The 26,957-nt window shown below is 51.3% G+C and overlaps 12 protein-coding genes across 12 annotated transcripts; 6 read left to right on the forward strand and 6 right to left on the reverse strand.

Moving 5' to 3' along the window:
- Positions 1-175: 175 nt before the first annotated feature.
- Positions 176-2,040, forward strand: TGAM01_v203393 (hypothetical protein; the record flags this gene model as incomplete). The annotated part of the gene is made up of 2 exons (XM_018801284.1): positions 176-183; positions 234-2,040. The coding sequence occupies 2 exons, from the start codon at positions 176-178 to the stop codon at positions 2,038-2,040; spliced, it is 1,815 nt and encodes a 604-aa protein (XP_018665555.1).
- A 553-nt stretch (positions 2,041-2,593) lies between these two features.
- TGAM01_v203394 (GTP-dependent nucleic acid-binding protein engD) lies at positions 2,594-4,139 on the reverse strand (the record flags this gene model as incomplete). The annotated part of the gene is made up of 4 exons (XM_018801283.2): positions 2,594-3,145; positions 3,360-3,845; positions 3,898-3,969; positions 4,065-4,139. 4 exons carry the CDS (start codon positions 4,137-4,139, stop codon positions 2,594-2,596), a joined length of 1,185 nt encoding a protein of 394 aa, XP_018665554.2.
- Positions 4,140-4,981: 842 nt separating this feature from the next.
- Positions 4,982-5,835, forward strand: TGAM01_v203395 (hypothetical protein; the record flags this gene model as incomplete). The annotated part of the gene is made up of 2 exons (XM_018801282.1): positions 4,982-5,095; positions 5,206-5,835. 2 exons carry the CDS (start codon positions 4,982-4,984, stop codon positions 5,833-5,835), a joined length of 744 nt encoding a protein of 247 aa, XP_018665553.1.
- Positions 5,836-6,166: 331 nt separating this feature from the next.
- On the reverse strand, positions 6,167-6,898 carry TGAM01_v203396 (hypothetical protein; the record flags this gene model as incomplete). The annotated part of the gene is made up of 1 exon (XM_018801281.1): positions 6,167-6,898. The coding sequence occupies one exon, from the start codon at positions 6,896-6,898 to the stop codon at positions 6,167-6,169; it is 732 nt and encodes a 243-aa protein (XP_018665552.1).
- Positions 6,899-7,099: 201 nt separating this feature from the next.
- On the forward strand, positions 7,100-8,899 carry TGAM01_v203397 (hypothetical protein; the record flags this gene model as incomplete). Its single annotated transcript, XM_018801280.2, has 2 exons — positions 7,100-8,169; positions 8,224-8,899. The coding sequence occupies 2 exons, from the start codon at positions 7,100-7,102 to the stop codon at positions 8,897-8,899; spliced, it is 1,746 nt and encodes a 581-aa protein (XP_018665551.2).
- Positions 8,900-9,396: 497 nt separating this feature from the next.
- On the reverse strand, positions 9,397-10,052 carry TGAM01_v203398 (hypothetical protein; the record flags this gene model as incomplete). The annotated part of the gene is made up of 2 exons (XM_018801279.1): positions 9,397-9,850; positions 9,913-10,052. The coding sequence occupies 2 exons, from the start codon at positions 10,050-10,052 to the stop codon at positions 9,397-9,399; spliced, it is 594 nt and encodes a 197-aa protein (XP_018665550.1).
- Positions 10,053-12,856: 2,804 nt separating this feature from the next.
- Positions 12,857-13,637, forward strand: TGAM01_v203399 (hypothetical protein; the record flags this gene model as incomplete). The annotated part of the gene is made up of 3 exons (XM_024549199.1): positions 12,857-12,892; positions 13,049-13,299; positions 13,382-13,637. 3 exons carry the CDS (start codon positions 12,857-12,859, stop codon positions 13,635-13,637), a joined length of 543 nt encoding a protein of 180 aa, XP_024406037.1.
- Positions 13,638-16,499: 2,862 nt separating this feature from the next.
- TGAM01_v203400 (hypothetical protein) lies at positions 16,500-17,208 on the reverse strand (the record flags this gene model as incomplete). Its single annotated transcript, XM_018801277.1, has 2 exons — positions 16,500-16,750; positions 16,824-17,208. 2 exons carry the CDS (start codon positions 17,206-17,208, stop codon positions 16,500-16,502), a joined length of 636 nt encoding a protein of 211 aa, XP_018665548.1.
- Positions 17,209-18,400: 1,192 nt separating this feature from the next.
- TGAM01_v203401 (mitochondrial import inner membrane translocase subunit tim-17) lies at positions 18,401-19,057 on the forward strand (the record flags this gene model as incomplete). The annotated part of the gene is made up of 3 exons (XM_018801276.1): positions 18,401-18,469; positions 18,602-18,804; positions 18,865-19,057. The coding sequence occupies 3 exons, from the start codon at positions 18,401-18,403 to the stop codon at positions 19,055-19,057; spliced, it is 465 nt and encodes a 154-aa protein (XP_018665547.1).
- A 665-nt stretch (positions 19,058-19,722) lies between these two features.
- TGAM01_v203402 (hypothetical protein) lies at positions 19,723-20,979 on the reverse strand (the record flags this gene model as incomplete). Its single annotated transcript, XM_018801275.2, has 1 exon — positions 19,723-20,979. The coding sequence occupies one exon, from the start codon at positions 20,977-20,979 to the stop codon at positions 19,723-19,725; it is 1,257 nt and encodes a 418-aa protein (XP_018665546.2).
- Positions 20,980-22,458: 1,479 nt separating this feature from the next.
- Positions 22,459-24,543, reverse strand: TGAM01_v203403 (hypothetical protein; the record flags this gene model as incomplete). The annotated part of the gene is made up of 3 exons (XM_018801274.1): positions 22,459-22,568; positions 22,646-24,035; positions 24,316-24,543. 3 exons carry the CDS (start codon positions 24,541-24,543, stop codon positions 22,459-22,461), a joined length of 1,728 nt encoding a protein of 575 aa, XP_018665545.1.
- Positions 24,544-25,905: 1,362 nt separating this feature from the next.
- Positions 25,906-26,538, forward strand: TGAM01_v203404 (hypothetical protein; the record flags this gene model as incomplete). The annotated part of the gene is made up of 1 exon (XM_018801273.1): positions 25,906-26,538. The coding sequence occupies one exon, from the start codon at positions 25,906-25,908 to the stop codon at positions 26,536-26,538; it is 633 nt and encodes a 210-aa protein (XP_018665544.1).
- Positions 26,539-26,957: the final 419 nt, after the last annotated feature.

Below are 26,957 nucleotides of genomic sequence, written 5' to 3' on the forward strand. Positions count from 1 at the left end.
AGAACAAGAATCCTTGCTCGCTGGCCGACATACTCCAAACACTTGGAGAAACATTTTTTATATACAGCATTATCAAAAACAACAACACTTACTGGAGCCGGTCTCCATTCTTGCTTAATACAGCGATCCATCTAATCAACCTCTTCACCCTCATACCCTCTCAACAACCGCCATTATGTCAGCGTGAGTATTCACAGCAACAACATCATATTCCCATATACTAACTTCAACAGTCTGGCAGCCGACGTCTCCTTCGACTTCACCTTCCCCTCCCCCTCCCCCTCTCTCGAGGATCCCGCAACCCCTCCCATGGAGTCCCTCCCCATCATGGAATACAGCCTCGACCACTTCCCCTCCAGCCTCCTCGAGCTGCCCTACAACTCTCACAACGGCCACGTCCGATCGACATCCCGCGCCTCATCTGTCTACTCCACCATCTCGGCCGTAGACTCAATAGCAGAGTCGGCCTGCTCGCGCTTCACCACGCCTCCTCGCGCCAGCCCCCCAGTTCGTCAACATGGACCTCTGCTGCTGCCAAAGATCCGCTCTCAGGACCAGCAGCTTGATCAATCTCACGTTGCGCGCGCAGCTCACTCCCGCTCCAACTCAATTCGCTCAGCTGCTTCTGCGAGGGCCAGGATGGTTCATCAACGGTCTACACCTCCTCCGGCTTCTTCTTCCAAGCCCATCCGCACAAGCCACTCTCGGAGTTACACCAACCCAGAGACCCTCGCCAACATGGCTTTTGCTCACATCTCGCCCTTCAATACTCCTCCCCCGCAGACTCACGATGAGGCTCCCGTCTTTCCTTCATCGCTTCTCGCCTCGCCGCCAACTTTCGCTCAGGACCTGCCACAGCCTCGTCGAACCAGCACCATCGACACTGCCACCATTGACAAGTATGGCTATCCGACCTATCGACAGATGCCTTTTGTGCCTTCAAACACAGCTGCTGCTTCAGCTTCTCAGTCAGACTACATGTTCTCGTCCTATCTCCCGCGTGCTCCATCACCACTGGCTCTCGCCGCCACAGCTACTCCCAACTCAGAGCCCTCAACCACCCTCATTGAGCATCTGATCTGCGCCAATCCCGCCGCCTCTCTTGTCCGAACCATCTCCTTCCCCCTCCGCGACCCGTCCATCAAGCACTTCTGGTGGGACGTCCGCAGCATCTCCTCATGGTCAACCTTCAACGCCTCCACCGTGCTCTCTCTCCCCGGTGCATCTGCTCTCCTCAACTCCCCCGTCCCGGCTTCTCTCCTGCAAACACCCGCATTCTCCTCTCGCCATCCCGAGACCGAGACCGCCCTCCACAGCATCTACGCCTCATACTACCTCCCCAAACTCAACTCCGCCCTGGCCATGTCCTCCAACCGCCCCCTGCAGCTCTCCGTCCCAGCTAAAACATCATCCGGCGTCAACGACCTCATTTTCGTCGCAAATCCCATCGGCGAATCATCCACCGCCGCGGCCATGTTCGGCGGCAAGCCCACCGGCCGCGTCGTCGGCCTCGTCCGCAGCTTCGACCGCTTCAACACCGGCATGCGCGCCGAGGGCAACATCAAGCGCGTCGACTATCTCCGCGGCCTGGCAGCCCTGCACTACGCCATGCGCGAGCACGGCTGCCGCTACGGCTTCATCCTCACCGAGATTGAGCTCGTCCTCGTCCGTGCCGGCACAGAGTCTACTCCCTTTTTCGGCGACTTGGAAATCACTTCCGTCCAGCTCAACGCCGCTGTTTCCGAAGCCGAGCTCGATTCTTCAGACAATGTGCCCCTGACGGCTTGTCTTGCCCTCTGGGGTCTCTGCCAACTCGCCGGTGATCAAACTCCCGCTGGCCACGCCTACTGGAAGGCCGAGATTGGCGCTCCCGCCGACGGCACCAGGCGAAAGGCCAAGGCCCGGGATAACTGGATTCCCAAGCCGCAACTGGCAGAGAAGCGCGAGGCCAAGAGGAGCCGTGGCTGGGTGTGGCCTGAAGATCCCATCGGAAGGAAGGAGATGGGCAAGAGGGGCGTCAAGTATGGTGGATTGTGCTGAATTTTTCGCCTCCTTAAGATGCTTGGCTGGTACTCGCATCTCTCACTCTCTCTCAGTAGTAATATCTCTTATAATATGCTTTTTACTCTTTCCTTTGTTTGAGTTTATGAATGGAATGACTTTGGCAGGATATATCTCTAGTTAACTAATTACCCTCACTTTGACCATTTTCTTTTGCAAAATTACAAGACTGTTAACTTTACTTGAGACTACAATGACTGTGATAAAAGACTGTTTAATTAGTGACTAGACATTGTCATGTCCTCTGGCGGCTGTCAACTATTTCACTAAGAGCCGTCCTGTGTCCTTTGATAACAGAACCTACTATAGTAGTAGTGGTAGAGGATTTTATAATCTGGAGACTATTAGACGCAGCTTTTTTCCCTTCCCAAGAAAAGCGTACAAGAACCCATGAATGCGTAACAATTTCCCAAGTCACACACAAGCAATCGTCAAGATGACTCAAATCGGTGGTGGTATTTTACTGTTTATTTTCCTAACCGAGGGCAAAATGATCCCATTACATGATCGCTACTCCGCAGATATGACACATCTAGCTCTTGGCAGCACCGGCCTTGATGAGCAGAATGTCACCATCCTCCACTACGTATTCCTTACCCTTGGTCATGACCTTACCCTTGGCCTTGACCTCGGCTTCGTCACCAAGCTCCTTGAGGACGCTATAGTTGTAGACGATGGCCTGGATAAACGTCTTCTCAAAGTCGGTGTGGATGACACCAGCAGCCTGGGGAGCCTTGGTGCCGGTGCGGATGGTCCACTGGCGGACCTCATCGGTTCCCGTTGTGAAGAAGCTGCCCAGCTGGAGCGCCTTGCGCATCTGCACAATCAGCTTGGGCAGGGCAGACTCGGCACCAACCTTCTTCTGCTCCTCCTTGGCCTCCTCCTCGGTCTCGTAGCGGGTCAGACGCTCCTCGAATGAGACTGAGATGGGGATGATAGGGTCGCCCTCGGCGTGCTCTTTGATCCACTCGGCGACCTTGGGGAGGTACTTGTTCTTCTTTCTGATGTAGTCCTTCTCAGACAAGTTGACGAGGTAGACAACGGGCTTGGCCGTCAGCAGGAAGAGAGGGTTGATGACCTCAATCTGTTTGATGCTTGTTAGCACTGATACCACCCAAGATATATGAAAATAAGTATAATAGGGTAACAAGGCAATTAGTTCAGAATAGGTTTCTTCTCACTATGTCTAAGACATTCGACGAGCTGGGTTTAAATTGTTCGAGCCGTCAAGGCTCTTTGTCATCACGTAAATTGCGGGGGAGGGTAAGGGTATAAGAAAAAAAAAAGAAAGCGCTTACCTCCTTGGGGGTCCAGTTGCCCTTGCGGACCTCCTTGCCGTCCTGAAGCCAGGCCAGGACCTTCTCAATCATCTCCTGCTCAATCTTAGCCTTTTTCAGCTCAAGACTCTGGCCACCCATGCGGGTCTTCTTCTTCTGGTTCTCAAGAGCCTTCTCCACAAACTCAATATCCTTGAGTCTCAGCTCCTCGCTGATAATGTCCAGATCACGAGTGGGGTTGACATCACCCTCGACGTGGATAATCTCAGCGTCGTCGAAGCATCGAACAACTTGGAAGATGGCATCGACAGCACGGATGTGGGAAAGGAAAGAGTTTCCGAGACCAGCTCCGGTGGAAGAACCGCGAGTCAGACCGGCAATATCGTAGACGGTCAAGTTGGCGGGAACGACAGACTTGGGCTTGTATTTCTCAACCAGCCAGTCGAATCGCTCATCGGGCACAATGACGCGAGCTTCTTCGGGCTCGATTGTGGCGTAGGGAAAGTTCTTCAGGCTGTCAGCACCCCGGATGAAGAAAGACGGGCGGGGGGCTTCATACAGCTGGGTTGCCAAGATTGCACTTTGTGATGGCTTGGAAGAGGGTAGATTTGCCGACGTTGGCGAGACCGACCTGGCAAAGGGACGATGTGTTAGAATATCGAGGCACTTGCGTAGAGTATTGGGGGAATGCAGCCACTAGGGCTGGGCAGGAGAGTTGCTGCTCACAATGCCACTCTTCAAGTTGTTGCCGGGCCTGCCCAGAGGAATCTTCTCCTCGACAACCGCCTTCTTGGGAGGCATCTTTCTTGATTTTGCGTAGTGACGGGAGGGGAGAAAAGGAACGAGGCGTCGAGATGGAGCTAGTCCAAGAGCTGGAGCTGCAGACCTTGCTGCGCGCGACGAAAATCCAGAAATGAGAAGAGCGAAATGCGGCACGCAAGACGCGGATGAGGAAGCCAATGTGGTGGCTGCGGCTGTTCCTAGTCCGAAGTGACCGGCTCTAGGAAGAATCAGAAGCAAAGATGAGCTTCTTGGAAGTGCAAAGGGGGCGCAGATGGAAGTTGCTGGCCCTTTTTTTGACTTCGTGGTATTTTTTTCCTGGTGAGAGGAGGGGAGATGGTGTGAAAGCGAAATTTGAGTCTGGACCCCACATGTGGTGGGCTTTACCTGAAGCTCTGTCGGGACGCGGCGCCAGAATTTTCCGGGCCTCGGTCAGGGCATGCGTCATAGGGCATGCGTCGCTAAGAAGCGCTGCTGATGCTGGTGTTCGGTATCGCGGCGCTGCCGGAACCGGGCTGCTGCAACGAGGCGCCTGCGAAGCTACGTCGGGCGCTATTTGCCGCCGCCACGGGAGCCTGCCACGCCTGTATATTAGTTGAACGGCATCCTGTCGCAGGTGTCGCAGCCCATCTCAGCTCGCTAACCGACGTAATCTCACATCGCCTCTCACATTGGAAATCAATTGTCGCATCCCATCCCCCAAAGCTGCCATAAGACATAAGACGGGAAATTCTATTTAAATCCGTCTCGCGCACTCGCCATTCCCATCGACCTGCTCTTCTGTCTCTCCTCCCCGGCGGTTCCCCGCATTGTCACGGCTTACACGCGAGATAAGATCTCGAATCTCCACCCCCAGCGTCGCAATGCCTTCGCAGCATCATCACCATCAGCATCACCATTCGGGCCGGCGCGGACACAGATCGACACTGTCGCTGCAAAAGACGGAAATCAAAATCCACGTCTACGATCTTTTACCTGTAAGAATCACTCCCAGGAGCTCAAGTTGCCCCTTTCCGCATCTTGGAATTTGTGTAACAGTAGCTATGAAGCGCCCTGCTTGCTAACACATGCCGTTTGTCGTCGATAGCCCGGGAGAGTCGCCTCTGTGCTATGGACTGTCGGGGCGTCTCTGCTTCACTCAGGTGTCGTAATCAACGGCCGGGAATACGCGTATGGCGGCCACGATAAACGCGGAGTCACCGGAGTGTATTGGACGAAACCTCGGATCGAGCCTCCCGGCGGCACCTTCAAGTGCGAGATTCTGCACGGCTTCACTTTGGCCACGTCGGAAGAAATCGACGCCATGCTGCGACAGGCATCAGAGGAATTTCTAGGCACATCGTACAACCTGCTCACGAAGAACTGCAACCACTTCACGTCTTATCTCTGCAAGAAGCTGACGGGAGATGCCGGACCGGCATGGTTGAATCGTGCGGCAAGCATTGGAGTTGCGCTGCCGTGTGTGGTGCCGAGAGACTGGATCGAGCCCCCAGAGTACGTCAGCGCTGATGGAGAACTGATGGACGACGATGACGAGCACGCGGATGAGCAGTCGCGCATGTTGGGACAGCAGAGGCCGCACCTCCTTTCAGAACATGGCGACGAGTGGAGCAGCGAAGATGAACGGCGCAGAGGTGGAAGCGGCAAGGGAAAGCAGATTCTCCGAGACACATCGGGCAGACAGCTCCCGGCTGCAGAGAGAGCTATCCGAGCGTGATGATTGCGGTCAATCTCGTGGCATGTTGCTTGTTGTCCATCTTTGGTTTCATTCTAAAGGAGAGGGGGGGGGGGGCAGATAGGGGTTTGGCGTTCTTGGCTGAGTTATGACGTTCAATCAGATCGGACGATACCATTATTTCATGCTCATGGAGGCACTTGGAGTTCATTTTATCGGTTTGGCATCTTCACGGACTGCGCCTTGTAGCCCAACTTGGGCGGCTTTTTCTTGTTTCCATCTTTTTTCTTTGTCTTATATCTGGTATAGGTAGTACAAGATATGGTACAATCGGCTGTATATATCATCACACATAACTGATGCAACCGAGCATCTACAAACGCCTGGGCTTCTCGCTCCTTGTTCCTGCAAACTTGATTCTCGTTGAATCCGCAACCCGCACAATCTTGTCCCGCAGCACTTTGCCCTCTGGGCTCATTAGAACCTTGACCGCAGCCTCTCTGCCCTGACCAAATCCTCGTAGAACCAACTCAAGACGCTGAATCTTCATGGGCCACCCCGTGTGGATCAATCGCTCCAAAACGTATTTTGTCAGTGAATAGGCCGAGTCGAAAGTGCCCCGCCGTGATTTTCTGAAACCAATGTTGCCGCACGACATGGAAATGATGGGCTCCCGGTTCGGCTTTGTGCAGGTGATGTGTGTGTTGTGCTTGTGTGCGTAGATGTGAAAGTGGAAAGGCTCCAGCTCGTCCTCCTTCTTCTGGGTGGCCTGTGAGGGTGCGCCGGATAGGACGCTGGTATCGATGTTGGACTTGTTGAGGGCCTGGAAGACCATGCTCTGGGAGAGGCTGGCCATGGAATCAGGCTGCGTGGACCGGCCGCTGGATCCCAGTGAGGTGCCCCAGATGCTTTCGAGGAGGTTTTCGGTTCGAGGCTTCGGAGGCACCGTCTTGGGCGAGCCTGGCTTTGCATCTTTTGAGTCCTCCCATCGTGCGCTTGTCTGTGACAGAAACCTGGCGCTCTGCACGCCATTCCTGGCTGCAATGTTCTGTGATATCCGGGCGAGCGGTCGCGCCGCAAAGCAGCTTCTCAATGGCTGGCTCATTGTGTCTGCGCCTTGTCGTCTTCGTGCTGGTCGGCTCTCGAGATCGATCCAAAAAGAGGCCCTTGGAAACTTTTCCCACGCACCCATTCGGAATGGCCGCCCGCCATAGTGGCGCAAAGTGGCCTTTTGCCGGCATTCTACCGGCTGTCCGCCTGCCTTCCGCCGCCAGCCGACATCGCGAAACCAAAATTTCCTTCGCACATGAGCCACATCCTTTCTTGCCCACCACCGCTTCCGCCGCTCCGTCCAAGGGCTGCAGTTACTTGCAGACTTTTTTTTCTTCTTTCCTGTTTTTGTTTTTCTTTTCCCTCCCCCAAAGCAAAGATGAATTCTCTTGTCCGCAGCGCAGCCAATTCGGAAAATGCTCTTTCGAGAGCATCTCTTCGCTTTGTCCCCGCTAATGGCCGATGTCCCGCCGCATATGCTCGACTAGCTTCTCAGCTTGCGCAAAAGCCAGCTCGCAATGCTGCGGGCATTGAGCGCGCGACACTTCCTACTGCGGTTTCTACACCGCTGAGATCCAGATTCCTTCCTGCCGATTTACCAATTCCTTCAGCGGCTTCACAAACTCGGTTCTTGCATGTAAGCGGCCGGAGACTGCAAGAGGATAAGCCGAAGACCGAGGCAAAGCCCGTCGAAGAGAAGCCCGTTCAGGACGCTGAGCAAAAGGCCAAGTCTGAGGAAGACCCGGCCAAGGACTCAGAGGAGAAGACCGAGGGCAAGGAGGAGGGCAAGGCTGAAGGCGAGGGCGAAGGCAAGGAGAAGAAGGAAGACCTGCCGCCGCCTCCGCCCCATGGCGACAAGACACCTTGGCAAGTGTTCATGGAGACCATGAACACTGAGCTTAAAAAGTCACAAGAGTGGAACGAGTCGACCAAGCAGATTGCTGCGTCTGCCAACCAGTTTACCGAGAGCGAATCCGTTCGACGAGCTCGAGAGGCTTACGAGAAGTCCACCAGCGCCATCTCATCAACAACAACCAAGGCGGTCAAAACCACAGCTACCGCCATTGGAAAAGGTGCAGCATGGACTTGGGATACCTCGGCCATGAAGGGTGTGCGCAAGGCTGCCAACGTTACTGGTGATGCGCTCGACAAGGCGACTAAGCCTATCCGAGACACCGAGGCCTTCAAAAACGTCAAGGATGTCATTGATGATGGAAGTTCCTCGAGATATGGTGGATGGGTTGAGAAAGAGGAGCGCAGGAAGAGAAGAGAGCAGTGGGAGAAGACTCGTGGCGGTGACCATGAAGTTCTTGAGGAAGACCCCAAGTAAGTTTATCGCCCCAATCGTCTTTGTCAGCTGGGTTCTAACAATTTCGTCAGTGCTGGCACCAATGTCACTCTGCACAAGGATGCAGCCTGGAAGGAAGCCTGGAGAGATTTCCGCGACAGCAACAAGTTTGTCCAGGGAGTCTTCAGCATGAAGGGCAAATACGAAGAATCCGAAAACCCCCTCATCTCCACCGCTCGAAGCATCACCGACACTATTGGCGGATTCTTTGCCGAGAACGAGACCGCCATGGTCATCAAGAAGTTCCGCTCCATGGACCCGAGCTTCCGGTCCGAGCCTTTCTTGCAGGAGCTGCGCGAGTACATTCTCCCCGAGGTGCTGGACGCCTACGTCAAGGGAGACACAGAGACGCTCAAGGTGTGGCTTTCTGCTGCGCAGTTCTCCGTCTACGAGGCGCTCACCAAGCAATACCTCCAAGCCGGCATGAAGTCAGATGGTCGCATTCTTGATATCAGAAACGTCGACATCCTCAGAGCTCGTATGCTGGATCCTGGCGAAATCCCTGTCTTCATCATTACATGCCGAACCCAGGAGGTCCACGTTTATCGCAACGCCAAGAGCAACGAGCTGGCGGCCGGTATGGAAGACAAGGTGCAGCAGGTGACATACGCCATTGGTATCACCAGAGTACCAGAGGACGTGAACAACCCCGAGACTAGGGGCTGGCGTCTGATTGAGATGCAAAAGAGCGGAAGAGACTGGGTCTAAAAAAGCGAAAGACGAAAAAAAGAAAGCATGACTTGTACTCGTTTCTGTATGATTCACGGCGTCCGGGAGCATGGGAGTGATCCTTGGCAAGGGGGCCTTGCCGATCTGTGTTAATATGTATATTATGTCGTCAAAACCATTGTGAAGGATGCATATATCCAAGGGACTAAAAACGCGATACAAAAAAATGGATGGAAAAAAAGGGATTCGGGAGCATGAAGAAAATCATGCCATGATATAAACACCGCTCTACCTGCGTCTAATATGAGGCGCTTTTGTGTGTACGATGATGACTTGGGAGGGAAATGAAGGAAGGGCGAGAGGCTGGGATATAGACTATAGAAATAATCACCAAATGGGCCAAGCATATAAGGGCAATTGGAAAGATGATCTCTGTTCGAGGCTATCCTGGTTTTACCATACGATTTAGCAATAATAATGAGCCCGATACAAACAGCTAGTCGACCCTGAGAAATACAAAGCTACTCATCTTCAAGTTACTCCTCTTGAACTTTGCTCTCGCTCTCTTCTCTGAACATGGCTCTCACATCCATCAAAGCCTTGCCCAACAAGTTAAGTCCCCATCTCCGCCTATTCGCACCAGCATCCGCCGGCTTAAACCCAACTCCCCAAATCCTATCAAACGGACTCGCCTCCACAAGCTCCCTCTCTCCCGTCCCCAACAGCGTCACCCTCAAAGAGCCCTTAATTAGGGGAATACCATCCGAAGAGGTTCCAAGGCAGAATCCTTCTTCTGTCACGGCATTGGTGAATTTGAGATAATTGCCACGCCGAACAATGGCTTCGCGGTTGGCGTTCCACGTCGCTTCTGAGAAGTTTGCGACTTGGCGGCCGAGGGCCTTGATTTTGCGGGGGTGGAGGCTTGGTTGAATGATTTGGGCGGCGGTGATGTGGTCGTTGAAGAGGATTGCTTTTTGGTACATCATGTAGCTGAATAAGGTACATAATATTAGCCTTATTATAAAAGTCAAAGATTTCAGTGATGGATGTACTGTTCTGCAGTGTCATAGACGACTTCTGGATCTTTGTCGTCCTTGAATGGAAAGTAGTACCACTGTGAGAGCCATCCTGTGTGGGAGTCTGACTCTCTCCAGAAGTAGATGGGCTGAGACTGATTTACTGATTTCGGCATTCTGGACGATGGACGGTACTCGCTAGCTGATTGAGACTCAAGTTGATTGAGACCCAGGGCCAATGCTTTTCTCATGGAGAGAAGCACATTATTTATGTTCCTCTTAGTAAAAATTTGAATCATTTATCTAGATCCATTATGCCTATTAGGTATGAGTAATTGCTTTTGAAAGGCATTTGGCTGCGTGAATCGTTCCTTGCGTGCATTCACTGTGGCTTTGCGCGTTGGCGTTAGAAGAGATTTAGCCTCACTGACTCACCGGCAAGGCAGCTGAGCTGGGCCTTTCAGTCATAGCGTCTGCAAACTATGCACTCACTATAACAAGTGCATATACTTGCTTTTATCTCACAAAGATTAATTTTTTCATCTGCTATTCCCATTGGCATTCATCACACAATGGCGGTGGCTGTGTTTGCGTATCTTCAGATTGTCTCGAATTTGACGTGTGGATATATGGGTTGAATCGTGGAAGCGTGCCTAGGCGTGCACTTTCATTAACTTTTCTCAATTATAAAGATACCATCCATCATATTCTCGTCAACTTTTCGGCACAAACGCCATTTATCACAAAACCTGCTGTTTTCCTCTTATCGCTCGTTCTAGATGAAAAGGCGCTTTGGGTGATTAATATGAATCGGGCCATCGACTAGTAAAACGGGCCGCGGCGGTTGTGGCTTTCTCGTAGAGCTGTTTGAAGATGGATTTGATACGGGTGTATTCGAATCTTGCCTTAAAGTAAACTTTCGCTCTTCAAGCCATCTGGCAAATTGTGGCGATCATGGACCAGCCTGTGAACTACATAAAGCGCAACTTCCCCTCACCCATATCCTTGCATTCCATCTCTTCTTCTTTTCTTTTCTATCGCCATCAATACATGCTGTCATTATCACTATGGTCAAGTTATTTAATAGTGCTGCCACTAAGCTCCGGGACGTCTTTGGAAGTGGCCGTTCCGAGCGCAATGCTTCTCCATCTCCTGGCGCCCAATCTGCCGATAAAAAGCCAAGCAAACCGCTGCCGAATAAAAAAATTTCCGTTTGTGAAGATAGGTCTCTTGAAGACGCCGATGATGATAATGATGAGGAGGATGAGGATGATGAGGATGAGGACAATGTCAATGTCAACACCATGCCTCCCTCGTATAACGAAGTAACAGCTACGCCAGGGAATGCTGTTGCCAACGACAGTATCGAGCCATGCCTCTGCATGCATCATCAAGGCTGTTGCCGCATGCACAATTCGTTACGAAACCCTAATCGTGGTCATCTTGATCAGCCGGAAAACTCTAGCCTCATGGCATTGAAGAAGCGTACTAATCAAACTATGAGAACAAAAGCCCCTAATACCGGAGTTTCTTCAGCACTTACACTTCTGCCTATTCATAACGTCGTGAATTATCATCTCTCATTGGATCACTTAGCGTGCGTCCGGCGCCAATTCGACCCTAGAACAGATACAAACCTTGTCGAAAGCTTATCTTGCAATGACAAGCATACCTCCAGACAATACTGCTACTACGACTGGTTGAATGATATCTATTTCTGGCACGGGACCTTCGTACAAAGACAGCAAAATGCGATGTCATCTCAGCGATAGAACCAAAAAATCAGAATACTTTGCAGGGTGTCCGCATCAAACCCTGTGTATCTCTCCACCAAAATTTGAGTATAAAAACGGCATGCTTGAGATACAGACCAACATAAGCAACGAACCGCCCCGATGTGCAATGCATCCAACGGAAAGCTGGAACAGCTCCCAAGGGCCCTACGCTCAAATTGTTGTTTGCACAATATGCCATTCAGATGCAGAGTGCGTTTTAGAAGTGAATGGTTCCTATCTCAAGATTAAGTATACTTGCTACCGGGATCTTGGCCCAGGAACATCTCCAACTGATCCTAAGTGGCTTGCTTTGCTTGCGGGAGAGGGCAGCCCTCATCGACAAAAATATGACCTCAAACTATATGCGCGCGTTTGGGTTATTGGTAGAAGATTGGGTCGGCCAGGTATCAGCGAGGTCACTCACCAAACACCGAATGGACCATTCAATGCTCGCGATGAACTATTCTGAAGAAGGGGAAACTGATTATAGCTGTAGTCTCGCTAATATACTTGCATCTTTGCCTGCGAATCTTACACGCCTAATATCCAATCTAACTACTACTGCCTCCCGCTCAACTCTGGTGTTGCCCTTCACGCCTGAACGGGCACACTTGGAATGATTGCAACTTCCAGCCCACAGTCTCCGCGGCTCCAATCAAACAGCCTAATGGGATGGCCTGTTAGTTATCAACGTTTGCTGAGCTTCTCTTGCCACTGTCGCTGATGCTGGTGGCCGTCTCCAAATCCGCAAAGCAAAGTCGAAGGCGCAGCCCGGATGCCGGCCAGGAAATGATATCTTCCCGGAGTGAATATGGACCTTAGCTAGATGTTCAGGAAAGCGCATAAAAGCACGAGAGAAGCTGCAAAAGCCCAAGAATGAAGCCGGCTACGCCTAATAAGCAGGAGCTCATAGCGACAGAAATTAATTTCCTAGTACCATGGTGTACCATTTGCATCTTCTGCGGTGTCGCTGTTTTGCTTCGCGCCAAAGTAGTTGCAATTTTTACGGCGGACATCATGTTATCGGAAGGAAAGTAGCGAGACAGATCATTGACACCGCGTCCTACAAATCTGTTTTGCGAATACGCGCACAGTTTCAATGTAGTCGTTGACAGCGACTGTCATTATGTTGAACATTTGATACGTTTCTTTTCTCTTTTTTTCTCCTTCTTTTTCCTTTCTTTTTCTCTTCTTTGTTTTTGGACATGGCGACAGCTCTTTTCATGGATCCGACTGCAGCTGTAGCTCGTATTTACCGATACGTCATGGCACCTTCCCATCGATGAGGTCGGATGAAGCAGGAACAGTGCTGCAACTTCCTGAAATAAGCGAGGCGCTGTTGTTCTTGCCTCTGCTCGAACTGCAAGGTTCTTTTGATTTATAAACAATCCTCTCAGACATTCTTTTACACCATCCGGATCACCGACAGCAGCACCAGCAGCAACACCAACACCAGCAACACCAACAACAACAACAACAACAACAACAACAACAACGACAGCAGCGACGACGAAGACGACGAAGACGACAAAGACGAAGACGAAGACAAAGACGAAGACGAAGACAAAGACGAAGACGAAGACGACGACGACGACGATGACGACGACGATGATGATGATGATTGTCTTGGTGTTGTTCCTGCTTTTGGGTAAAGCAGGCCCGGAACCACCTGCCCCCGGTTCCGACTCCTCTACGGACGGGGGTCGGCTTGACTTTTACTTTAAGTTAAGCCGGATCCTGTACAACTACTTCTTTATCCTCAAGAAGGTAGTTTACGGGATCAGGTGGTTCTGGGGAGTTGTGTCGGTTTGGCTCGCAGCCCGCGCCCGCGCCCGCGCCGAGGCCGAGGCCGCCGCCGCCCCACCCCCTCCGGAGCAGCAGCAGCAGCAACAACAACAACAGGAGCAACAACAGCAACAGCAACAGCAACAGCAACAGCAACAGCAGCGGCAGCAGCAGCAGCAGCGGCCCCGTTGGCGCCCCTAAGGACTAGGTCGTCCCCCCAGCCAGAGCACCTGTCTGGCTGGGGCCTGAACCACGGAGACTGTGGGTCAGACGCTTCAATCACTCAGCGTACCCGTTCAGGTCTATTAAGCATCATCATCATCATCATCAGCAAAGCCGAAGCCAAAGCAGCTCCATCGCCTTGCTCCTCATCAAATGCAGGCGTAAAGACGACCGACCTTTCATCAAAAGTCCTTGCCAACATCTACATCAATGGGCCCTTCCTCAACTCCTCGCCAAACATCTTCTTCTCTCTACAGACATCAACAACCAAGCTACCTGCTGCACGCACTCAAACCATTCCCTACACTCAAACATTTGCTGGATACAAACCATTTGCTGCGCTGCGAAAATGATTTCGACTCTGCTCGCTTGCCACCGTCATTCAGACCCAGGAAGTTACAACAAACCATGATTCACAATTAGGGCATTTCGGAATAACTTGTTGATGGGCGGATGGATTTGTATGGGAGATGGATTTTCATGGGGGAAGGATTAGTATGGGGGACAGATTTGCATGGGAGAAGGATTTGCATGGGAGACGGATTTGCATGGTGGATGGATTGGAATGGGAGAAGGATTGGTATGGGAGATGGATTTGCATGGGGTATGCAAGAAGGGCATGGGCGAAATATCGACGAGTTGTACTACTTTTACTACTTCTACTACTTCTATTACTTTTACTACTTCTACTACTTCTATTACTTCTACTACTTCTACTACTTCTACTACTTTTACTACTTCTATTACTTCTATTACTTTTACTACTTCTGCTACTTTTACTACTTCTGCTACTTCTATTACTTCTACTACTTCTGCTACTTCTACTACTTCTACTACTTCTGCTACTTCTGCTACTTTTGATACTTCTGCTACTTCTGCTACTGTGTTTAAGCACGTATTGTCGTTCTATGGTATCAGTTAGACCATATATCTAGAATGCAGATTCGATTGTTTTATAAGCTTTTTGCTCTAGCTAAGTAGGTAGGTTTGCTGCATAAGGATAGTACACAGTAGGTAATTAAGCAAGTCGACATGCTAATCACAACTATTCTATGACAAGTAGACTCAATGCGCGCACCAGCAAGTCATTCATTGACAATTGATATGCCCTTGTGGGCTCTAGGTCGCCTGCTTCTGCCACCCACGACAACGCCGAGAGCTGCAAGGGCGGAGAAGAGGAAGAGTGGCAGCTGTTGCTGTTGTCTTTTACTGTCGCCATATGCTGGGTCTGTTTCAATCCAAGGTTGTTGGAGTCGAGATACGTGGCCTAACTGTGGAAGAGACAGATGCGCCGCCTTTGGTCCCCTTGATCCCCGCTTACCCCTTATCTCCCTCCTACCACTCTGCTCCCTCTTCCCTCCTACTCTCTGGTAACCCCAGAGGTCGGCAGAGCTGCAACGGCTGCGACATCCAGTGGGGGACCCCTGTCCTCGTTATGACATCACGCCAATTGTCGGACGCAGGCGCAAACAAAACAAGCCACTTTATGGACCTAATAGAGCTATGGGCTAAAGAAGGAGAGAGGCTGTGGCTCCGACTCTGCAAGATCGAGGGGGGGGGGGAAGCATTTTCGTCATTGCCGCGAATGTCGTCTTCATTGTTGCCATCCTTGTTCTGCTGCTGCTGCTGCTGATGTTGGGATCGGAGCCAGGGTGGTGGAGAACCTAGGGCTAAATGCAGGGCCAGAATCGAATCTAGGGGTTGTCCCGCAACCATTTGAGTCTGCTAGAGCAGAGAGAAAGAGAAACAGCCGTTGCCGTCGCTTCCACTGGTGTCGCTTCATCTGGGACCGGGATTTGATTCTAGGGCGGCGGATGCTTTTTTCCATCTACTGAAGCACCGGTGATGCCGGCACAAACAGAACACGAGGTTTTGTAGGTATTGCCGAGCCCCATATTAGAAAGAGGGCAGAGAGGCTACGGCTCAAGGGGCTGCCCAGGCCATCATCATCATCACCATTGCCATCGTCGCCATCTTCGCCGTCGTCATTGTTGCTGTTTTTGCTGCTGTTGCAATCTCTGAGGCTGAAGCCGCAGCCGGATGCTTGGCCGTGAGAGGGCGGCGCAACAAAACGACAGCGCCGGGGTCCCCCTTTCCCCATCTTTGCCATCTTGCACCTTTTCATCCCGAGGGCCACGAGGGGCGAGGGACATGGCTGAGGCGGCGGCGGCAGAGGCAGGGGCAGCTTTCACAAATTGGACATAGAACCACCACAACACGTTCACCAGAGCGGAGGAGCTGATGTAGTTGTAGATGATGGTGCTCAATTCGTAGTGGTAATAAAGAGCACTTTCGTCCGAACTGGTGGCTGCGGGGGCGGGTGGTTCCGTGTTGCTGGCTTGTGCGAAAACCGCCAACATCACCATCGTCATCCTCCTCGCCATCATCTCCATCATCATCATTTTCATCTTCATCGTCGCCGTTGTCGCTACCGCCGCCGCTGCTGCTGCTGCTGCTGTTTTTACTGTCGCTGCTGAGGCCAGAGACGAGACCTGAGACAGGAGTAGGCATCTGCATACTATCTTATGGAAGGATCAATTTGCATCGTAGAAACTCGATTGAACTTTCCAAGGCAGGCACAAAAAAAAAGTTGCTAGCTCTACTAGTGGGTATAGCTGATACTGCGCCTTTATTTACCGGGAAAAAAACTATAGATTATATGACTGTCAGATGGGTACAAAGCAGTGGCAGCAGTAGCAGCAGTAGCCCACGCTATGGCTGAAGCGCAAGATGCATATATTGATTGGAACAGGATTGGGGTACTATACAAAGTTTCCGTTTACTTATTAAACACGTTGGATTGAATGTAATCCTACACTATTAGCTATTACTACGCATAGTTTAATTCGAGACCGGCTCGCGGACCATTTGATAAGCTTTGGCCTGGGTAGAGGCGCCCCATTTCGATAAATCCACGACAATTCTATCCACTTCTTTGAAGCCAAACTTCTCATATAATGGTCTCCCCTCTTCAGAAGACTCAAGATATGATACGAGCCCCAATCTGTCAGCCTCTGCGGTTCCCCACTCTAGGCATTTGCTTCCGGCGCCTCGTCTCTGGTGGTCAGGGTCGGTGTGAAGAAGTTTGAGATCTACAGACATTAGCCTTGCCGTCATCATACATCGCAGTTATAGCTTATCCCAAGATCACGAGGAGCAACTCACAAACATGCGGCTTGCCTTCAAATCTAGCCCACCATCTTCGATCCATCTCCCCAAAGAAGGCATCGCACGCCTCTACATTTGTTCCAGGTCCCCAGGTGCGCTTAGGCTTGCTCGGCCTGAGGTCCCCGGACCAAATGAACCATAGAGTGCATGCAATAATGCCATCTTCGCCCTTTGCCTCCAAGTCTGTATCGACGACCTTCATCATTTGGAAAGCTGGCTCTTCGTTTTTTCTCGCAATCATAATGGCAATACGGTCCTCAGTCTTCATACCCTCTCCGGGGAAGAAGACAGCACTGGACTTGTTGGGTCCGTAGGCACGCTTTTCGATTTCGCTGGAGCGAATCATGTCGGCTTCTGTAGCCGGGGCAATTCTGAGAGGCATGATGGGCAGATTTTGTGCTCTGGCGAAGGTAAAGATATTAGAAGCAAGAAAAGAGAGACGATATGGAATGATGGAATTGTACAACAAGTCTTTCTTTATACTCAATCACCCAGTGCAAGACCTTTGGAGCTTCTTTGGAGAGCCATTTCGGCGAGCCACTTCGGGCAAGACGCCGCGGTGGGTCCCGGCGATGCGGACCCGCATGTGAATCCTTCTTGACGAGCAGTCACCATTCTATGCACCCATTGCCTATTTCGGATGGCCGAAAAGGTCTTTCTAGAAGCCAATGAAGTTGGTCAATAGTCACGCGTGTTGTATATCCTTGTTGTCACTTTGGTGTCAAATGAGCCTAAACGCTAGCCTAACATGTCTAATTGATGTATAGATGAGGTCGAAATAGCAAGCTTGGCGTTTACACATCCGCGATGCAGGTGGGGTTATCAACGCCGCTACGCACCGGGGTTCAAGCAAGGCTGTGAGCCGAAGCCGCTCTGAGAGCCGAAGCCGAGCTGAAAGTTGGAGTTGCTGATGAGAACGGCCACTAGCAAGGGAAGCATTCCTAAAATTGGGGGATCTGGTAAAGGCTGCCACGTGGTTCGATGGATATGAGACTCTTATCTTAGGTCAGATTGTGGAAAGATTGATGACTTACTTGTCTACACAATCCTATTTTTGTCGCATTTCTTGTTCTTTGTTAGAGGCCTTGGTCGTGACAATGTGGCTGAGTGCGTATACGCACTGTTCGTTCTCCTATTAAATAGACTGCATTCACGGAAACTTGTTGACCATAGTAGCTTTCAAACTTCTTATACTCTAAAATTTGGCAGAACTCTTTTTTCCGAGCTAGATGACTGCTGGGGTTTTGATAAGAGCAGTCAAGCTTTGATCATCATGGTCAACGATGGCTGTGTAAGTGCCCGTTAATGACGGCGGCTGACTAGCCAGCTCCGTTTTAAATCTACCCCCGTATCGAGCATATCATGTGATTCCGTTATTAACGGAACGCATTCCGCCACTGGGGCCCCACGTCTGCGAAAACGGAACAGGCGCCGTCGGCCCGGATTTTCCAGAACTCCAAAAAAGTCGTCACGACGCAAACCCAACTTTTTTCTCACCACACCTCGATTCCCGCTTCGGATCCTCCGCCACCTCCCGATCTTCCTCTCTCGGTGCCTCACAATCATTCTCAGCCATGGATCACGGACGCGACCCCTGCCCTTGGGTCATTCTCAATGACTTTGGCGGTGCCTTTGCCATGGGTGTACGTTGACAAAAGCCTCTCTCCATCACACCCACATTCAGGCATTGGCAGGCCTTGTCACTGCGGGCCTCACTGATGCCGAGTGTACGGACTATATCTAGTTACAGCAGACTGACCATTCTATCTTTACAGGCCATCGGTGGAACCATCTGGCACGGCATCAAGGGCTTCCGGAACTCTCCCTACGGCGAGCGTCGAATCGGTGCCATCACCGCCGTCAAGATGCGAGCGCCCGTCCTGGGCGGCAACTTCGGTGTCTGGGGTGGTCTCTTCTCGACATTTGACTGCACCGTCAAGGGCATCCGAAAGAAGGAAGATCCTTACAACGCCATCATGTATGCATTGAATCAATTCTGAGGAAAACAATTCAGTTTCGCTGACATCCCATTTCATAGTGCCGGTTTCTTCACCGGTGGCTCCCTTGCCTTCCGTGGCGGTGTTAAGGCTGCCCGAAACAATGCCATTGGCTGCGCCGTTCTTCTGGCCGTCATCGAGGGCGTCGGTATCGCCTTTGGAAAGATGATGGCCGGATCAACCAAGCTGGAGATGCCCCAGCCGCCCCCGAACTCGGAAATCCAGGCTTTGTAAACGACAAGCGAAAGAAAATATTACCTGCGACGAAATGAAAAGAACAAAGTCGAATTGTATCGACTTTATGCCTCTCAACTCTGCCTTTTATTCTTAATTGTCTTTTATTCCGCTTTACTGGTCTTTTTTTATGGCCTTGATGCACAACTATATCATGTTCTCTTCCTGCAGACTGCGGCGCCAGGGATGCAGCGAAGATGAGAACTCAGTCGAAAACGAACAAGGAGAAGGAAAACTGGGAAGAACGAAACCTGAGAAAAGGAAACCGATATCTATGGATCATCTGTAAATCGCATCGCACAGGCGTTTTCCGTGAATTATAGATGTGGAGGGAAATACCAATGGGCTCTTCGCCTGGGTCTGCGAAGGAAAAATACGAGGGAACAAGCGAATTCAGGGTAAATGGACCTTGTTGCTTGGGTAGCAAGGAAGGAGTCGGTGTTGGTGAAATGATCACATGTACGAATATCTACAAAAGAAGAGCCGGCTGGGGCAAGACGAGACGATGTCAATGCCATGCCGCTTGTGTATAAGTTGTTCCTGGAGGAATGGCCTGGTGATGGCCTGCATCACTTCTAAACCAACAAATAACAAGGAATGAATTGAATAGGGATATTCTCATCACTCAGATGTCTCTTCTAAATTGTTAATCTTATGTCTCCAATTCACAGCTCGTCCACAGATCCATTCGACCAAGCGCTCATCACCGCCTTACCCTCATCATCGACCCACGCCCTCCACATTCCGCCGCAGTTATAATCCATCAGCAGTTCCGATCGAACGCCCACCGCATTCCCATCTTCGTCTCGCACCAGCGTGCACTCGATGCCAATCATCCCGCCCTCTCCTTCACCTGTGAGCGTCCAGCGATCGCCCGCACTCTTTTGCAGATCGCCTCCTGGACCAACCACTTGGGACAGCGCCTTGTTGCCAGCCAGGGGCTTGTATCTCGCGATGGCGGCGACGGTACGGACGGCGTTGATGCGTAGGAAGGAATCGCCGTTGCCTGTTCCCGATACGCCGATGGACCGAGTCGAAGTCGTGGAGTTTGTTCTGCGGAGGCGTTGAGTTTCTTCCAAGTTGACGGGCGAGTACATCCAGGGGGTAGGAAAGCAGTCTGCAAGCAAGCCCTTCAACGGGCCCGCGAAACTGATCCCCGGTTGCGCCCTCTTCACTTGACTTGTGAGCTTCTCCCATGTTGACAACTCTTGAGTTTCATCTTCCCACTCTTCAGCCCAGAATCCGGCCCCTACAACGGGAGTATCGCCAATACGCCCGGTGAGCTTGTTCGTCATGCCACCCGTACTCGTCGCCGCGCAGATCACGCCCTCCGCATCCAACGCAACAGCTCCGCAAGTTCCCTGCGGGAGATACTCGTCCGCATGCCACGTCCCCAAGCCAAGTCCGCGCTTCTCCCTCTCCAACGCACGAACATGCTCGTCCCAGCGCTGCTGCGTGAAAAAGTACCCCGGGTCCACTATCTCAAGGCCATACTGCTCAGCGAGCCTCTCCGCTGTCTCACCATGAAGCTGCGTGTGCCCCTGCGCAGACGGTACATCCACATCTAGCAAAAGAGAAGAAGAGGCGTGTGACGACGCTGCAAGATCTTGTTCGCCGTGCTCGAGCATCTTGCGCGCGAGCAGGATCGGGTTGCGCACGCGCCGCAGGCCCATGACGCCGACGCCGCGCTTCTTGAGGCCCCGCGAGACCATGACGGAGGCTTCGAGCTCGTTGATGCCGTCGCGGGTGAAGACGGCGCCGTGGCCGCTGTTGAAGAGGGGATTGTCTTCGAGCTGGGCGACGGCGTGGGTGGCGATTTCTAGGGCTGAAGGGCCATGGTGAAGAGGGGCTTCTTTTTCTTGTGTTACTGGGTGGTTCTCATATGGCGATTGAGGATTCGTCCTTTTTGAAGACGAGTTCATGTATTGTTGAGTGTTGGAAACCTACATGATGAATTCATCTCTCTACATTAGCCCTACATATCCTTCATACAATAGAAAGAATGATACACAAAGAAGGGTAAATAGAGTATAAAGTTTTACTAGCGATACAAAAGAGAGTCTGTCACAGTTTACACCAAAAAAAAAGCTATTCTCACTCACAATCGCAAGAAGAGCGTTCCTATAAGCGGCATATTTCTCAGAGGGGTAGTTCTCACGCCGGATATTCCCCGCGCCCCCATGGATAATCAATCGAGGCTGGATCTTTGTCCGCGGCACAAACGACGCGAGCGGCTCTCGGTACTCCATGTCTTTTCTTCGTCCTGTTTTATGTATAATAAGAAGCAAAGCAACAATAGTGAAATTCTTAGTATAATAACTGTAATAGGAACCAATTACTGCATGAGGAGATTGATGCGTTAGCAGCAAAAAAAAAAGAGGCTTGCGGGGAATAGGCTGGTTATCGGCGACGCCGAGCCGTGGTGGAGTTCTGTTATTTCCTCGGACGGTTGTTTTAACTTCCGGGAAGAAGGGGGGTGTGTGAGAATGCTGTTTACAATCGAAAAGACGATTGGATCGATTTTCCTCGAAATAGAATTAGGAGACAGGCGGCGGGTGTATCGGGCGTCGGTGATAGAGTTTAAAAATACATGATACGATACAAACCAGCAGATTGCAACGGCTTGATATTCCTCCATGGTATCTGACCAGGCGGGCGGGTCACCTGCCTATTGCGGCATCTCACTGGCCCGCGGGTTTCTAAATGCCAAGCAAGTACAGCCCCCAGCGTAGCTTTATTTGGGTTCTAAACAGAGTCATAGTCTTCAACCTCGTCGATCCACCACGAATCATGAATTGATACTTGCATCTTGTCAAGTCATGTACGTTTACTAGTAACAACCCAGGATAGCCCCTGTTGTCTCGTGGTTCTCAACTAGCCATGTTACAAGTACAAGCCGCCCTATGCGATATTTCCCAGGCTATTGCCTTTAGTAGTAATTCTGCGTATAACCTTTTCCGTCATTCAACAAAAGGTTTCCCCCCACCGGATGTCAGCATTAATATCCGTAGAAATGACAGTGAAAAAAAGCATATCTCCGTTCCCATAAGGTTTCGTGAGAGTTGAGAAAAAGAAAATAGTGTTGAACAAAGAATGTAACATTCCGCTTTCCGCCAATATAATGATAAAAATTCCGTAAGCCTTTAAACTTCAAGTGGTATATCCTGCGTAACTCCCGTTGCTCCACAAATCAAATAATAGATGGGCTGAACTTGATGTGCCCCTAGATCAACTTCTCCAGTCCGCTCTCTATCCCCAAAAGCCGTGTAATATCCTTAAATTTCTGTTTCAAACATCGTTTACAATGATCGCTTGTCGTTGAGTAGTAATAGTATGATAATTTGCGTAGCAGCTCGTGAAGCCCCTATGTCCAAGATTCTTTTCGTCGGAATCGACTTGGTTTATGGTGCATGAGCAGGTGATAGGCCGGCAGCAACCTTGACTGCCTTGATAACATCCTTTGGTCGTATACCAGGCGTCCTTCCTAGACAAACTGATGCGTTCACCAATTCTAATGAAATGTGTTAGTAAAAAGGAACATTGATACATGAAGTAATGAGAGAGAAATAAAAGCAAATGCCCACATACCGTCTACTAATCGGCCCACGTCGACTGAAACTTTCGTCTTGGACCAGTTGGAACCCGTAGGCCACATGTGGTTGAAGTCGTGGTTATTCATAAACGAAACTAATCCTCCATCTAGGTCAGTCTTGTCACTAAACTCAATGGATTCCTCATTCTGACCTGGAGAGTCTCCTCGGAGAGAGCTTCCGAAATCACCCGGGCTATTCATCGGCCACATGCTGCCTTGAATTCCGCTGATGCCCGAGCTACCAGGAGAAAGCCCAATGCTAGCAAAGTTGCTTTTGGTGCTCGCTTCGTCGGCGGCTTGTAGTTCGTTCAGATCCAACTCGGAATCGACATAGTCAACGTTCGGAGGAATGGCTAGACCCAGTCGGCGCAGGAATAGCTCTACTTCGTCTGCTGTGAAGAATTCGCCCTCAAAGTTCTGGCAAAGTATTCGTATCCGATGCTCATTTTTTTCATCAGAATTAGCTTGAGACTGGGTTCCGAATTGGGGCATGTTGGAGAAGCCCGAAGCTGATTTGGTTATTGAAAGTAGCGCGTTATTCAATTCCTCCGAAGTAGCCGAAGAAAACTGATTTTCAAGATATCCAAACTGGTCATTTTGCATCGAAGGCGCTGGGAACTTCCAGTCTACTCCCTCGCTCTGTATCTTCTTCAGACTTGCTGCTAATCGTCGAATAATCGAATCACGGGATTCAAAGAGTAAACTGAAGCCAAAAACAGTCGCGTACCGGTCGGGCGGCGGGTTCTTCATGGTGGCCAATCTAAGGCCGCACTCCAAAGTCACTCGCTGCAGCCTCTTGCTGAAGCGTTCCTGAATGCCATATGTCGGAGAGGAGAGTCGAGGGTAGGGCGAAGGGTTGTTGAGAGAGGTGCTTAGAAAGCTACTGCTTGGCGGCTGCGAAGAGGACGACTCCATGGAGGTGAAGAATGGGAAGCTGGCGTTGTTTGGTGTGGCCTGGGTGATGACTTCGTAGTTGAAGGAACTAGAGTGATGCGGAATAGTAGGATAAGCCGAGCTTGAGAGATCCGATTCTCCCAAGCCAGTTGTCTGATGGCCATGGTGCATGCTCACGTCGCTGAGGCCTTTTCGAGCTCCCGCAGGCTTGGCCATGATGGAATCCTCGCTCTCGGATGTGATGCTGCTGGTGCCGACCATGCTAGAAATGCGGAGCAGTCGATCCGCAATGAGTCTGAGGCGAGGCGCAGCATGAGGGGCAATATCGAAAATGCCCTCAGCCAAGATGATGTCGTAGAATTTAGTAAACTCCTTGCTCATGGCCTCGTTTGAGGCCTCTAGATCTTTAACCTTTTGCTCAAGAGTGGTGATGGCAGTGTCTTTGCGGTGTCTGTACGCTCGCTGAGCAAGACGAATTTGAGTTCGACGACGCTGCAATGAAACGAGAAGATTAGAACTGCAACTCTCGTGGAATGCGGACCATCAATCAAAGAAGAAAATTCAAAAATAAAATAAAAAAAGAATTCAAGTGGGTCTATTGCGTATAGAGTTGATCTTCGGAGAAGGGTTCATGGAGACAGATGGAGAACAAGAAGTTGTGAATGCTCCACGAGTCATGGTAGCGACGAACAAGATGAGAATAGTAATGGAAAGAAGGCAAACAGCTCTGAACCTGATATCAAACAAGCGGGCAAGCAGACGGGCTACTCACATCGGCGGCGGTTTCGTCCTTGGTATCCAATCGTGGACGGCCCCTGGATCTCTTCTTCTGAACTCCATCGTCGTCGTCGTCGTCGTGATCTTCTGAAATCGACCGTTTTCCATTGGAAGATCGCGTGCGTCTGGGCTCCTCTCCATACTTTTCGGCGTTGAGAATTGAGATTTCACTCTGCATTGACGGCAGGGGGGACCTGCCCTCGTGTCGAGATAGTCGACTCATCGTGTCCAATTGATTAGTCGAGCCCACGTCGCGGTCCCAAGAGCAGAGTCGGAAATTTTTGAAATAATAATCTCGAGTCAGGAGAATAAAATGGATGAGAAAATCCTAGATACTAATAAAAAGAAGACGCAAGTGGAAAGCACCTGATAAGATTGAGTGTGACGTCGGGAGGATCAGAAACGGCGCGGGGCACCTGGAACGAATATGCCAATAATAAGTGATAGTGCTAGAAAAGCTATTCTGTAAGAATCGATGCTAGGGCGCAGTCTTTATTCATCCGCATTGGTCCGCTTCGGTGAGCTGCGGTCTTCGCTGACGAGTCCGCACCGCACCACACCGCAGGGACGCCGCAAATGACAAGAAACAATGCTTACCAGGTTGAGAACTCGCTACCGAGGTAACTGTAGGTACGTATAGGCGTGTACCTGCAAAGGTAGGTATGGGGTCTGGTGTTGGCTCAAGTGCTGGGCCAATGGTAGGTCCAGGACGTGGTGTAGTGCTGGTCTGTCCCAGGCCTGTGTCTGCGTCTGGTATGGATCAGAGCCCGGGGTGTCTGGTCTCTTGGTTCGTTGCCAGGGGATGACGACGAGACTCGAGACTCGAGGACTCAGGACTCAAGGCAGTGGCGGCAGTAGTGCCTGAAGCTGTGACCCTTCCTGACGCCTGCAGATTGCTAGCGCAAGCCCAGCCCTACAAGTAAGAGCTTGCGCGGGAGCCGGGTTGTGAGAGTTCGCTTGTGCGTCTGGGAGCAAGCATGGAGCATAAGAGATGCAAGGAAGCCCCAGGCTCAGGCAGCCAGGCGTCAAGGCGTCGAGGTCCTGGTCCTGGTCCTGGACAGCGGGAGATTCCACTATTCCCAACGGCAGATTCCACCGGCTCTTGATTGGAGGCCCCGAGCAAATATCCGCAGTTGAGTTGTGTCTGTAGTTGCAGAGTCGTTGTCGAGTTGTGGAGCCAGGCCAAGTCTGTCTGGAATTTGTAGTCTGATGAGCCAGACGCCGAGTCTCTTTTCGGGCTTGCTTACCGAGCAAATAAATGGCTGGCTTCTCTGAACAGTCCCTCTCCACACAAGCTGCTGAAACCTTCCAACACGTGTGAGCTAAGCCAGCAGCCGCCCCGAGGTATTATTGCTGGATCGAAGCACGACGCCATGATAACATGAACCAGGGACGGGCTCTCCGGCGCAATTAGCTAATGTCAGTCGGCTAGGCTGCTTGGGGCGCGCTAGAGCCGATTAGCTCTGACAGCACGCCATTAGTAAGCGCATCAAACGCTGCGGTTCCAGCGCCGCGGCAGCAGGGTTAACCGCCTTAGGCAGTCGGTAGGCTGGCAGGGGCTGGCACTCTAGCGGGCTGGTTAGCGATGCTGCGGTGGAACCTTCAGTGGCTTCAGTGCGTGGCTTCAGCGGGCTTCTTCAGTGTGACCTCCAGTGCGAGTTCCGTGCCGGGCGCCTTTCGCACCAGCCCTAGCCGCGTTTGTCAGCAGCCGCCAGCGACGCTGATTGGCCGATGGCGCTGCGAACCCCCATTTAGCGGCCTTGAACTAAACTCCAACACGCCGGGCTGCATATCGTGGGGGCTGGAGGGCATCCCAAACAGGGACTTGACCATCATTTCTACAGTGCAGCATGCAACAATTCAAGATTCGAGGTCCCAGTCCCCGTCTCTTCCTTGTCTTGTTTCTAGCACCAAAGCAGGCAGTCAGGTTGGTGGAGATTTTTCCGCCGCTTCCGCCGCCTCCAGCACAGTGTGGCATCTCACCGCTTGCCGCATCTCAACGCTGCTCGGCCACCGCCAGCCGGGAGCCATGCAGACGCTTCCAGAAGCTGAAGATCCTCAACCAGCGCCCAGCGTGATTACTATTCCATCGACAGATAGATGCCTACTAGACGCCACGATTCCCGAGCAGCAGATATTGGTGCCTATCCAGGACAATGAGCAGCAGGTGGACGATTCTCTCAGGACTGCGCCAGGAGGGCATCATACAGGCTATTAGTACAAGGACAAGGCGTCTGCGATGGGCATGTTTTTCCGTCTCTTTGACGCAGACCTCGGATTGCAGATACGATTTACGACGAGATCCGGAAAAAGAGCTGTTTCAGAGACTAGGCGCCATCGGCTGGTGTCAGTATTCGGACTAGGCACCGAAACGGCGCCCTATCAAATGCGATAGGAGCCCCGATCCCTGCTGATCTTCACAACTGCAACTGTCGGAAAAGGAAAATTATAGAGAGCGCGGAAAAAGGAGCCAAAACAGCGGCCGATCCGCCTCTATGTTCCTTGCGCCTCTCGGCCATCGAGTCTTGGCTGAGTCTTACCAACGTTAGGAAAATGTCACTGCATGTCTGTCTCCCCTTGTTGTCGCATTGATATTGTCCTGAACCCGACATTGGTCTCATGCCCGCATACTATTCC

Source organism: Trichoderma gamsii (assembly GCF_001481775.2).
Source record: "Trichoderma gamsii strain T6085 chromosome Unknown Scaffold_9.2, whole genome shotgun sequence".
Taxonomy (NCBI): domain Eukaryota; kingdom Fungi; phylum Ascomycota; class Sordariomycetes; order Hypocreales; family Hypocreaceae; genus Trichoderma; species Trichoderma gamsii.